This window comes from Carassius gibelio, chromosome A7 (assembly GCF_023724105.1).
Source record: "Carassius gibelio isolate Cgi1373 ecotype wild population from Czech Republic chromosome A7, carGib1.2-hapl.c, whole genome shotgun sequence".
NCBI classification, from domain to species: domain Eukaryota; kingdom Metazoa; phylum Chordata; class Actinopteri; order Cypriniformes; family Cyprinidae; genus Carassius; species Carassius gibelio.
In genome coordinates, this window is record NC_068377.1 from 1,504,116 (window position 1) to 1,518,112 (window position 13,997).

The 13,997-nt window shown below is 43.0% G+C and overlaps 2 protein-coding genes across 2 annotated transcripts; both read left to right on the forward strand.

The window, feature by feature from the left end:
- The first annotated feature begins 10,031 nt into the window (after nucleotides 1–10,031).
- Nucleotides 10,032–11,204, forward strand: LOC128017607 (histone H1-like). Its single transcript, XM_052603052.1, has one exon. It carries the CDS (start codon nucleotides 10,263–10,265, stop codon nucleotides 10,875–10,877), a length of 615 nt encoding a protein of 204 aa, XP_052459012.1. The 5' UTR covers nucleotides 10,032–10,262; the 3' UTR covers nucleotides 10,878–11,204.
- A 773-nt stretch (nucleotides 11,205–11,977) lies between these two features.
- LOC128017632 (histone H2A-like) lies at nucleotides 11,978–12,411 on the forward strand. Its single transcript, XM_052603078.1, has one exon. It carries the CDS (start codon nucleotides 11,978–11,980, stop codon nucleotides 12,362–12,364), a length of 387 nt encoding a protein of 128 aa, XP_052459038.1. The 3' UTR covers nucleotides 12,365–12,411.
- The last annotated feature ends 1,586 nt before the right edge of the window (nucleotides 12,412–13,997 follow it).

The window sequence follows — 13,997 nt, forward strand, 5'->3', positions numbered from 1 at the left end:
AACCCTGCCTGAAAAGTCGCTAAATGTCGCTAGATGACGTCATATGCTAATTAGCATATTCATGACGTAAGTGCGTCATATTATCTCGCCCTTTCTATGCTCATGTACTGCGTTTTAAGGCAGCCAAAATTCTCAATATAAATTTTTATAATTATATTTTAATGTTTTTGTTGTCCGACAACGGAATTAATATTATAATGACTGAAACGCGGTCCATTAAGAATACATAACCAGCTCTCAAAGATGTTAATCTCTGCACTAAAATCCTATTCACGACATTGTCTAATTAAATCACATACACATAAGATTAAGATAGTGATTGTACTGTGATTTCGGCTATACTTGTATGTAAAATAGAGTTAGAAGCAACAGAATATATTTTTTTAACAGAAAGTGCTGCTCCTTTCTGCTCGCTGAACATAGCAGAAGCAGATGCAGAGAGAGAGAGGCGTGTGCGCATGCTGGGAGAGAGAGAGAGAGAGAGAGAGAGAGAGAGAGAGAGAGAGAGAGAGAGCTCGTGCGGCAGTACCGGAGAGTCTCAGAGACTAAATAAGGTCTGTCAAAAAAAGTCGCCAGATTTGTCGCTAGTCGCTTTTTTGGAAAAAAGTCGCTATGGGGGTCTGAAAAGTCGCTAAATCTAGCGACAAAGTCGCTAAGTTGGCAACACTGAGTTTGAGGCCGCTTCCTCTAGCGGCGCGCAGTCTAATACATTTCCAGGCGAGCACGCAAAAAAAAAAAAAAAAAAAAAAAAAACAGGTTCTTCTTTTTTCTTCATTGGATTTTTACGGCAGTTTGCATTCAAAGTGTTGCATCTAAAAGCAGTTTTGCGGCTAAAGTTTTGTTAAACTACGTCTTGACGTAGTTCCGTCTTCTTCTAGTAGCGTTTTATGGCGGTTTTGGCAAACCAACGTAAAGGTGCATTACCGCCACCCGCTGATCCGGGGTGTGGATCCCGCATAGATTTGGACTACATATACACCGTTCCGTCGGATGATGATGCCACTTTTTAACCACGAAGCCAAAGGCATTAGGTTAGATTATTGTAATGCCTCGTTCTCAGGCCTTCCAGCTAAATCGTTGAGCAAGCTTCAGTATTCTGCCGCACGCTTGTACTTCTCCTCGTGAACACATTACACCTGTTCTTTCACAATTACACGGGCTTCCCGTAAACGTGAGAATTGATTTTAAAATTCTTATCTTAACATACTAGGCACTTCATGGGACTGCACCTGAGTATCTTTGTGAACTCATCAGTCCTGATATTCCATCACGCTCTCTTTGTTCTACTAACTCTCTTTCACTTCACCAGCCATAATGTGAGCTAAAGACCATGGGGGAAAGAGCCTTTTCATATAAAGCCCCTAAGCTATGGAATGTACTTCTTCTGCACGTCAGATATGCACCTATGTTGGGCGATTTTAAAAAGTTGATCAAGTCACATTTATTCAAGACTACCTGTCTTTAATGAATTTTTGTTTTGGCGTTTGTTCCTACACATAAAATAATAATAATAATAATAATCATTATTATTGTTACATTCGCCTTACCGCGCACGTTTAAACCTCGCCGAAATGATACAGACATAAGTTCAAAAAAAAAAAAAAAAAAAAACTTAAGTCTCTGGATAAAAGCGCCCGCTAAATGCTTAATTTAAAATTTTAATTTCCATGCAAGTCTTCTGGTAGGACCAAATCATTTAGGGACCTATTTTACCATTCACTGGCGTGATCACCCAAAATTAATCTAAAACGCATCTGCCCTCGTGTTTTGATGCAGGATAGCAAGTGTGAGTAAAAATTACCATCGCATTTTAAGGACCGTAATACGGAAAAAACGGAAAGTAAATCTCTTTAGAAACCACTTGGAAGCGAATAGCACATAACTGCTGTTAACCCATTTGCTGCAAGCATCGCCAACGGCCCCACTCGGTTTCATTTTCACAGCACGTTAAACATCACTCTCTTACTTGATCTGGATAAACCGCGCATCAATCGAAGTCCAAAGACTTTGGCTTTTATATTTGACCAATATTTCGATAAAACATAATTCCAGTGATTAATTTTCCATCACGTCAGGAAAACTATTCCTATTCCTGAACGGTAAACGTGAAAGTGTTAGCTCGTGGACAAATGTTGATCACGGATCTAGTCAGAAAGAATCATGAACAGAAACCTCTTTATTTTGGGTATATAATTTCTGCCTCCATGCCAAAAATGGGGGGTGTCTGGTAAGGGGTTAACGTTACTGCTACAATCATGTCTTTCGGTACAACGCCTTACAAGACTAAACATGCTCAATCGTTTCCAAAAGCCTCTGTTTCCACAGTCCATAATACAACGTGAAAACAGCGTTCCAAACGTATCCGCTCAGGAGTCCGTCTAAAGAGCCCGGAGGCCAAATGAGAGGAAAGATGCTTTTCCAACAGGAACATAATAAGGTGGACAAGGCCCGAGGAATTGTCAAATCAGGCAACAAATTGCTAAGCTGGTAACACAGTAGGCTACCCATCCATTTTTAGCTTGCCTCATCAAATATTACTAACACTTTTTACTCTTCCCACAGCCAACATCTACAGCAGCCGAAGCAAGTAGCCTTTCATGTACCTCCTCACTGCCGCTGCAGTGTCTGCTCCCGCAGGAGCCTTTCCCGTATCTCCCCACCGCCGCTGCAGTGTCTGCTCCCGCAGGAGCCTTTCCTGTATCTCCCCACCGCCGCTGCAGTGTCTGCTCCCGCAGGAGCCTTTCTCGTATCTCCCCACTGCCGCAGCAGTGTCTGCTCCCGCAGGAGCCTTTCCCGTATCTCCCCACTGCCGCAGCAGTGTCTGCTCCCGCAGGAGCCTTTCTCGTATCTCCCCACTGCCGCAGCAGTGTCTGCTCCCGCAGGAGCCTTTCCCGTATCTCCCCACTGCCGCAGCAGTGTCTGCTCCCGCAGGAGCCTTTCCCGTATCTCCCCACTGCCGCAGCAGTGTCTGCTCCCGCAGGAGCCTTTCCCGTATCTCCCCACTGCCGCAGCAGTGTCTGCTCCCGCAGGAGCCTTTCCCGTATCTCCCCACTGCCGCAGCAGTGTCTGCTCCCGCAGGAGCCTTTCCTATACCTCCTCACTGCCGCGCAGTGTCTGCTCCCGCAGGAGCCTTTCCTGTACCTCCACACTGCCGTAGCAGTGTCTGCTCCCGCAGGAGCCTTTCCCGTTCTCCCCACTGCCGTAGCAGCGTCTGCTCCCGCAGGAGCCTTTCCTACACCTAAATATATATAAAAAAAAAATGCGGTGATGGCATCATGTATCGACAATAGCCAAGACGATATTAGGCCCATTCTCCAACCAACGTTTTTTATAATAATCATTAGGCGGCCTACCTTAATTCGGCTATCAAACCGCTCCGTTATCCCATCTCAGCACTGCATTTCCCGCTCGCCCCTGCTCTCAAAGGATGATGTGAGCCCGTAGATTAAAAAATAAAAAATAAAAAAAAAATAATAATAAAAGTGTATCAGTACGTCCGAAAGTATATTTTTTGATTATTGGTGATTCCATAGGCTCTTTTCGTGCACCTGCATGGTCAAAATGGTAAATAGTAAGCTCAGACAGTATAAAGAATCTTTCTCTTACTCCACCCATGCACGATTACATCGTTGATATGTACCATCGATCTCACGTGCTGACGTGATGACCACATCGCCGATACATGGCACCTATTTGGGGTACACTGGCACAGGAAATCCAATTTATTTTTGCACGCTTAATTTCGGATACTATGACTGCACCAAGATTTTTTCGGACTCATTATCGGAAGCAGCTCATTGGATTCGCTAAACTATTATTCAAGTAAGCCTCACAGCGTCTACCCTCGTAGACAAATAAATCATCCTTAGTATCGAACTCCCTGCCAGGCGCTGCAAGAGGGCTCCCGGTTGAACCAACCTTTGCCTTCTCCATTCAACTATCAGCAAAGCTTACTCGTTTGACATCGCAAGTATTAAAATCCTGCCAGATGCTTTCCCACTTAATCAATCTTGGACTTTCCATCTGACCACCAGCGAAGCTTACCCGATTAAAAAAGGCCGATTAACCAAAAAAAAAAAAAAAAAAAAAAGCAACATTTACCTATCGAACACCAATGAGTACATTGCAGCCCAAACAAATTTTCCCTCCGATGGCAAGTACCCATCCAATACCGCAAGTTACGCTTTCGCCGAACACTAAGGGGCTCTTCGCAGATAAAACAATCTCAATTTTCCCTCCGATGGCTGGAGAGACTACCCATCTGGTGTCGCAAATTTTAATAAATATAATAAATAAAAATAAATATAGAAAATAAATAAATAAATAATGAATAAAAAGACACCGGATGCTGGCCATAGCCTCCCGACCAGATAACCTTACCTTTTTTCAATCCTATGGCCGGCAAGGCTTCTCTCTTCGATGCCAAGAGCTTGAGCTCCCATCGGATGCTGACGAGAGCCTCCCGGCCAGACAACCTCACCTTTTCCATTCTGCGGCCAGCAAGGCTTACCCGTTCATTGCCAGGAGCTCACACTCCCTTCGGACGTAGGTGAAAGCCCCGGCTACCTGCTTTGCCATTCTGTCTTACGTACGGAGAGGTTTACCCATCCAATGCACGGAGTCAGGGCTCCCATTGAATGTAGGTGAGAGCTTCCCGGCTAGACAACCTTACCTTTTCCGTCCTTTGGCCAGCGAGGCTTAACCGTTCTATCTGGGAGCTAAGCTCCTGTCGGACGAAGGTAAGAGCCTCCCGGCTGGACAACATTTTCCGTCCTTCAGCCAGAGAGGTTTACCCGTTCGATTCCTGGAGCTAAGCTCCTATCGGACGTCGGTCCGAGCCTCCCGGCTAGACAACCTGACCTTTTCCACCCTCGGCCAGTGAGGCTTACCCGTCCGATGCGAGTGCTCCCATCGGACGCTGGCGACAGCCTCCTGGCCAGCCAACCACGACCTTACCACGTGGTTTAGGTTACAGACCTACAAGCAAGCTGTTCAAATGCTGCAAGTACCAAACACACAATAAACTCTCCTTCTTTCCTATGGTCGCCAAGGCTAACCCGTCTCTTGCCGGGAGTAGCAAACTCCCTTAAAAAGCTGATGACAGCCTAACGACCACACAAACTTACCTTTTCCATCCTACGGCCTGCGAGGCTCACCCAGTTTTGTCCCCGCCGGACGCTGGCAAGAGCCTCCTGGCCACCTATCGTTACCTTTTCTGTCCGCCATCCGGAGAGGCTTACCCGTTCGATGCGTGTGCTCCCTTCGGATGCCGGCGAGAGCCTCCCGGTTAGACAACCTTACCTTTTCCTTTTCTATGGTCAGCGAGGCTTACCCGTTCGATGTGTGTGCTCCCTTCGGACGCTGGCGAGAGCCTCCTGGACAGACTTGCTTTACGTTTCCACTCTACGGTCGGCGAGGCTTACCCGTTCGATGTGTGTGCTCCCTTCGGACGTCGGTAACAGTCTCTCGGCCACGCAACTTACCTTTCCATTTGACGGTAGGCGAGGCTTAACCGTCCGACGCTACGAGTCTAGTCCTCTCGCCAAATCCTGCAAAAAAAAAAAAAAAGCTACCCTCAGCTACTCTCACATCTTTTAACCCCGTCTGGCGAGGCTTACCCGTTCGATGTTCTGAGTTAGAGGCCCCATCGGATGCTGCGAGAGTCCTCCCAGTCGGGTTTTCCTTTTCCAACCCTCCCCGTCCGCCGAGGCTTACCCGTCTGGCGAGAGTCTCCCGGACGGGCCTATGCTTGCCAGCCGCAAGCGAGTCTCATCCATCCGATGCCGTGAGTCGGGATCTCCCTTCGGATGTTGCCAGAGTCCTCCTTGTCGGCTAGCCCAAAAGCTTTTTATCTGCCAAACCGAGAGGACCCAGACGTCCGTAATCCTGAGTCTCAATCTCCTGTCGGAGGCTTCATGGGCCCTCTCGGTCAGCATTAGGCCCTTCACCCACTGAATAGCAGGGGCTATCAGCCAGTAGGGCCCGTACGCCGACACCATGACCTATTCCGGTCGAGGCAACTCGGGTCCTCCCGGTCGGGCACCACAACCACGCTGCTCAGCATATACACATACCATACCTCAGCTAATTATAACTAGGATTTAAACAAGCTCCAGTCTGGATCCAGAACACCTGAGAAGAGATGATGCTGACCCTCAGAGGACCCCAGATGATGCTAACCTTGAATCAACAAACAGAACTAACAATTATTGCTAAATGTGTGACTGAATCATATAATAACTTAATAATATTGATAGTTCGTCGTCTAGCTGACTACGTCTTGTATTATTATTATTATTTTTTCTAAAATCCTGTCAAATGTGCACAAACTACTAGCTACTACTAAATATTGTAGAAACATAATTTTCTGTAAAGTTGCTTTGTAACGATTTATTTTGTAAAAAGCGCTATACAAAAAAAAAAAAAAAAAAAAAACCACGCTGCTCCTCCTCATCGGCCGGTAGGGCTCACCGTTCCAATGCCAAAAAGCTCCAGTTGAGCATCGGCCCGAGCCCTACCGACCGGGCGCCAACAACCACATAGTTCACTAGCTGCAGCCGGTAGGGCCTACTCTCCCAACTCCCAAGTCGCTCCCTCCGGAGTACGTAGGCCCTTCCAGCCTGCCAACGAGTCAACTTCTCAGAAACCAAATCAGCCCCCGCCAGTACTCTGATTTTTTGGGGGGGCATTCTTTAAACTGGCGGCTGTCCTCTTGTACACTTGCCTTTTTGGGGGGTACTCTAGGTTCGGGCAATTCCCGAGCTCGGAGCCCTTCCCCGGACAGCACGCCAAATACGCATACCATACCTCAGCTAATTATATGTAAGCGTGAACTAGTGAAATGTAATTATCAATGAAGATTCGGGAGGAGCGCGTCAGATACTTAGCCTAATCATCACAGGTGGACCGCAATCAAGTAATCAATCCCACAATATAAATATCGCTGACTTACCTCTATCCATTGACGGTTTATCAGCATCCCTCCTCCACCCCATCTCCTCACTTCAAGTTCACTTTACAATATACGGGGAAGGGGGGGGGTACTCTAGGTTCGGGCAATTCCCGAGCTCGGAGCCCTTCCCCGGACAGCACGCCAAATACGCATACCATACCTCAGCTAATTATATGTAAGCGTGAACTAGTGAAATATAAATATATACAAAAAAAAAAGAGAGTATCATTATTGTATAAGTATTATACATGAACTGCAGCTGCTGTATAGAGAACTGCTCAACTACAGTGAAGCCTATTTAATTTAATTTCATGAATCCTCATTTCACTGAGGATGTGTTGCCTGTTCTTAAAGATGTGTCCTTCCACTTCTCTAGAGATAGTATTCATGCTTACGGTTGTTTCTCACTGAAGGAAGGTAATTGTAATAGATCACTGGGCTCATTACAGACACTAGTGTGACCTTGTGAAACAGCACAGATCCACTGCCAGCAGGAACACTAAACCTCAGTTACATGTGGTCAAGATGTCATCTAGGATACTTTAGAGATGAAGCTTGTTATTTTAAGCAATAGAAATATGGATGTTCCCCGTGAGATGTCTGTGTGTTGCCCACCTAGGAGGACATGTTAGACCACACATCACTCAAAGCAAAGGCCAGCAGTATCTACAGGGGCTCGTTCTGACAAACAGGTGATCACATGACACTGAATGATCATATTTATAATTAATGTTGCTTTTCAAGTGTCGTCCTCTGAATCACTTCTCTGGTCTCCCTAACTCCTCCTTGCATCTTTTCTGTGTCTTACTCCTAAAAGGAGGAAGAGCGCAAGATGCAACGATCACCTCCTGGACCCTGGCCCAGTCCTCAGCCCTGGACGAACCCGGCCCTGCTTTTCCCTTTCTTCCCAATGTCAGCCTGGTTCATCCACAATGTCTCTCAATGGCCATCATCACTGCCATCAAAAACTGCTACATATGTCCTGCCATTCAAACAGGATCTCATCCGTGCTCACATATTCCTTGTACATTCACATAATTTCTGTGAGGAAACAAATTAATGGGGCCCAAATATGGTTCATAATCTCTCCACTCCATACTCGTGGTAACAGGGTTGTTATGTCCAGACAGAAAGACCTGACCAGAGACCAGAGCGCTGTCTGCTGGATCAGAAGACGTCAAAGAAAGAAACAAGGCTAATGGCGTACTTCAGGCACGCTTTTAAACTGACGGTCACACCGGTACTGACACCATGGACTGATGCTGACCAATGACACTTGATTTAAACACATACTTCAGACACAAGCAAGTTCCCATTCAAAACTTATTTCAATTACCGTTTTTTTTTTTTTTTTTTTTTTTTTTTTTTTTATTTATTTTGTTTACAGTAATAATAATTTTTCTGAGAACAGTGGGAATGACTAAAAAGACTATATATATATATATATATATATATATATATATATATATATATAAAAAAATGTAAGAGAAGTTGGGATGAAATGGGCATGAAGTCACACTATAAATAATAGTAGGTCTTTAAAGGGTTAGTTCAACCAGATAGCAAAATTATGTCATTAATAACTTACCCTCATTCGGTCCAAACAGGTAAGACCTCTGTTCATCTTCAGAACACAGTTTAAGATATTTTAGATTTAGTCCGATATATGCAATATATATATATATATATATATATATATATATATATATATATATATATATTTATATATATATATATATATATTTATATATATATATATATATATTTATATATATATATATATATATATATATATATATATATATATATATATATATATATATATATATATATATGTTAATGCATTAGTTAATTATCTTTTCAGCATAAACTGTTTAATAATAATAATCATTATTATTAGTAGTAGTAGTAGTAGTAGTAGTAGTATAACAATATTTTGTTAAAATGTTCAATTTTGTTTTTGATTTATTCATTTACAGGAAACTTGTTCTAAATTGTAACACATAATATGTCAACAGTACACATTTTACATTGATCTTCTTTTGATCATTTTTTAATGTATGTTCCGTGTATTTCAATTTAAATTGTATTTAAAATAATATATATATTACGTAGTAATTTTACTGTTGCAATTTAAATGACATGCAATGACACAACGTGTATAACAACATTTGAAATATTGCAATGTTATTTTTTTGAAGTTACATTAAAACAAATGCAGATCTAAAGCAGACACACACTGATGAAGTGAGTCAGTGACTCTGGAAAGATCAATCACTCGAGTTTTAATTTAAAGTTTAATTTACCTTACATCATTAAAACAGCGGCAGCTGGCCAATGTACTTTACAGCATCAGATCAAATATAAATACAAGCAAAAATAAAATAAAAATCACAGATACAATAAAAAATAAACTATTGGCAGGATATCGAAAGAAAAACAGTACAAGAACATAAATCAACTAAAAATCAATCATCATTGAAAGAGCAATGGAAAAATAGAGCTGGTGAAGGGTTATGTGGAGAAGCTCAGATAGATAAGAGGGGTTCAGATGTTTAGGGGCTTAAAAATAAAAACTTGGGGTTTGAACTCTGAACCGGACAGAGAACAATCAGCACGAAGTGAGACCAGGTCTGTTATGATGAAGTCCTTGTTGATTGAAGTGACACATGAGTAATACCACAGGATTATAAGTATTTCTGATCAAAATACAATAAGCATTGTTAATAAAAATATAACAAAAACACAAATCCACAGATGATGTGATGATGACAAGCTCCAGACACAGACTCCGGGAGGAGCGGACAGACTGTGCTTCAATCAGGACAAAACAGAGACTGAAGGAAACACTGCACACGTCCCTCAGTGATGACCATCGACCTAAACTGACTTTCAGACTGTTTGCTGGACACACAGATGAAGATTTCAGTCTGTATCAACCTTTTCACTTAAACATGGCATCGAATTTACACGAGACTTTTCCTCCGTGACTGCTGCTCGCGTTTGATTCGTTCTGACGGAGACAAAATAAACATTTCCTCGTCGAGTCTTTTACTCTCCAAAGAAAGCCAAGAACCTCTGCTTGGTGTTCACTATATTTTTACTGCCTTAAACCACTTCACCAATCCAGTTTTGACCAAAATGTAAGAGAAGAAAACACAAGCGAGGGGCGCTTCTGGAGGCGCACAGTCGCAGAGCGATCAGGTTGAGTCTATAAGGTTCTCATGTCCTGTTTAAGAGCGCGAGCGGAGCGCGAAAGTCTATCATTACTGAACAAAGCGTTCGGAAGACTACAAATCCAGTACTAGAGATGGCAGAAACCGCCCCAGCTGCAGCCGCCCCGCCGGCCAAAGCGCCTAAGAAGAAGTCCGCCGCTAAAGCCAAGAAAGCAGGTCCATCTGTCGGTGATCTGATCGTTAAAGCCGTGTCCGCATCCAAGGAGAGGAGCGGCGTGTCTCTCGCTGCTCTGAAGAAAGCTCTCGCCGCCGGCGGCTACGACGTGGAGAAGAAAAACTCCCGCATCAAGCTCGCCATCAAGAGCCTGGTGACTAAAGGCATCCTGCTGCAGGTCAAAGGAACCGGCGCCTCCGGATCTTTCAAGATCAGCAAGAAGGAGACCGAGACCAAGAAGAAGCCGGCGAAGAAAGCGGCTCCTAAAGCCAAGAAGCCCGCGGCCAAGAAACCCGCTGCTGCCAAGAAGCCCAAGAGCGCAGCGGCAAAGAAGCCCGCCGCTAAGAAATCCCCCAAGAAGGCCAAGAAACCCGCTGCCGCCCCCAAGAAGGCCACGAAGAGCCCCAAGAAGGCGAAGAAGCCCGCGGCGCCCAAGAAAGCAGCCAAGAGCCCCAAAAAGACCAAGGCCGCCAAACCCAAGACAGCGAAGCCTAAAGCTGCCAAGCCTAAAAAGGCAGCTCCCAAGAAGAAGTAAAAACTTGCTGTTTTATTCCCCAACGGCTCTTTTCAGAGCCACCCACAAACTCGAAAGAAAGAGCAAAACTATATCTGCACTTTGTGGAAAGTGAATTATGAGAAGTGTATGTGAGGTTTCCTTGACTCACAAATCTTTACACCTCGACTGCATTTAGAAAAGCCAGAGTTTTTATGGTTATTATATTAAAAGCTTTAATGAATCATTGATCTTAACTTAGTTATGTTACAAAAGCATTTATTAGAGGTTTTTGCCTTGACATTTTTTTTTAAATACTTTATAACACACTGACTGTCGTCGGTCATGTTGCTTCCAGAGCTGCCCACTAATTTTCAATAACTTTTTATATATGGTAATTTAGATCTGTTTGCAAAATAATATGCATAAAGTAATATTAATATATAAATACAATATTTGAAAATTCGTTTATTGTTGAACAATAAACATTTTTGAAAGATTACAATTAAGGTATTTTTTTAATAGCTAGTTATCTAGTAGTTATACACCTTTCCCAACAATTATGCTTTAAGTAGTGTATAAATAGTGTGCTACACTTCAAAATAAATCTGTCTATGTTACAAAATACAATCTACAATGTTAATATTAACAAATTTTCCGTATTTATATATTAATTTTACCTTCATTTTAAATAACGCCCTGTGTTTTCGGGTTACAAGGAATAATAGCAGTTCACCGTTCATCTTTGGTTTCCTCTTTTTGTGTAATTTGGCTGAGTGGATGTGTTATTTTATTGTCTGAATCACTTCTCAAAACGTGCTTAAAGTTGCAAAATAAGTTTTAAAAATTGCTGAAAATGTTGATAGCTGCTTTTGGGGAAAAAAACTTTCTAGGGTAGTCTGGAAAGTTGCTAAATTTAGCAACAAAATTGCTAAATTGGCAACACAACGCTGCACAATCCGCGCGCCGACTGTGGAGGCGTGGCTTTGGCGTTTGGTGTTGGAGGGAAGTTCAGTGATTGGATTGAAATCTTACAGACTCTAAACCAATGAGCGACTCGCACTCTCTTTTAAATACAGCAGAGCGGGGCTCATGTAGACATTGTTTCTACGTTTTTACTGTGGAGAATCATATCTTCGAAAATGAGTGGAAGAGGCAAAACCGGCGGTAAGGCGAGAGCGAAGGCGAAGACTCGCTCCTCCAGAGCAGGGCTGCAGTTCCCCGTCGGCCGTGTTCACAGACTTCTCCGCAAAGGAAACTACGCCGAGCGCGTCGGTGCCGGAGCTCCCGTCTATCTGGCGGCTGTGCTCGAGTATCTGACCGCTGAGATCCTGGAGTTGGCTGGAAACGCCGCGAGAGACAACAAGAAGACCCGCATCATTCCCCGTCACCTGCAGCTGGCGGTGCGCAATGACGAGGAGCTCAACAAACTCCTGGGTCGAGTGACCATCGCTCAGGGCGGCGTGCTGCCCAACATCCAGGCCGTGCTGCTGCCCAAGAAGACCGAGAAACCCGCCAAAGCCAAGTAAACCGAGTCCGCTCTGTTTCTGAAACAAAGGCTCTTTTAAGAGCCAACCATTTTATCTGATGGAGAGAGCTTTTTTCTTATTTAACCAGTAGTGTCATGTTCTCGCTTAATAGGTTACATTATCATATACACATTAAATATTCATATAGAATAAATATAAGTAAACATAAACCACAGCCAACTGTGGAGTAATGTTATTCTTTGGAGGGTGTCACAAAGCCTCTTTTAAGAGTCACCCATTTCAAGTTGATTTTAATCCGTGGAGTTACGTCGTTTAATAACACACATCATTAAATGTCCAATGTTCATGAATAACTACATTGAAATAAAAAAAAATATATATAGGCGCTAGCTGTGGCACATTGCATTTGTAAAATATATTTTTCTTTGGATGGTGTCTTTTTTTGGTTGTGATTGTATACAAATAGTAAGGAAATTCAGCAAATACAACGTAAATACGAAGTCTAAGTAAAGAGTGCTTGTGATGCAGAAGTAGCAAACCAGGGGGGTATTCCAGAAAGCTTGGTAATGATTGAAGTGTACAACACAAATATAGTAAAAACGAAAAAACAAAAATTGTATAAAGCAAATCATACCCTGCTGAAATGTCTGGCATAATGATGACTCGCGGAAAATTCTGGCATCATGCACAGATCCTGGCCATTTTGCCTCGACATTGGTGATGATTTGGGTTGCCTCACATATTACCTATAGTTAGTGGAAAAAGTAATGACTTTGATGATTTTAAGAAGGGGAAAAAATTAAGTTGTTACCTGCACATTGATACTATGAATAGATTTCCTATTAACATAGTCTCCCTCATTTATTGATGGAGCTTTAATAGGAATGTGTGTGCCATCAATGCACCCAATTACATTTAGAAACCCTGAAACAGAAAGTTTTGGAAGTATGAAGTGTGTGCATAAGGAATACATGTATAGATATTAATAATATGACTAAATATTAAATATGCGTCATATATTTTACTACAAAGGACAAACCTGCCACTCTGTGGAATTCGTCTTTAATAACAAGCAGAGGTTTATGGCCAGGGAACTGTACAAACGTGGGTAACAACTGTTTAAGTGCCAGACACACTGTACGAACGGCTCTACACACAGTTGCCTTTCCCACATGCTCTGAATCGCCCACACTGTACAAAAAATGGCCAGACGCAAAAAACCTAAGTGCTATGCACAGAATGTTTTCTGTGCTAAGCGCAGAGCCGCGGTTTGTCACATTTGCGATATGCGGTTTTAAAAGACGTGTTAAATAAACTAATGAATCTTTTGAAAAACGATAACGCTCTTTTAAATATTCATTAGGGTAAGCAAACACATCAATACGCGGTCTTATAACCCTCTCCCGATGAAAAAAACCTCGTATAATTTGTGCTTCAACGTCCACAGGATCCTCGTCAAAAGGGCACGCCATGCTCACCAACCTTCTGAAACGAAGTTACACTGAAACATAACCTGCTCTCGAGCAGGTTATCTTCAGAGAGTCAGTTGCTATGGTTACATACATACCCAGAAAGTGACCTCTGTTTTTGGAACCGAACGTTGAGGTTATCCACGAACTTACCCTTATACATACCCAGGTATGTCACATAACCTGCTTTTTGGAATACCCCC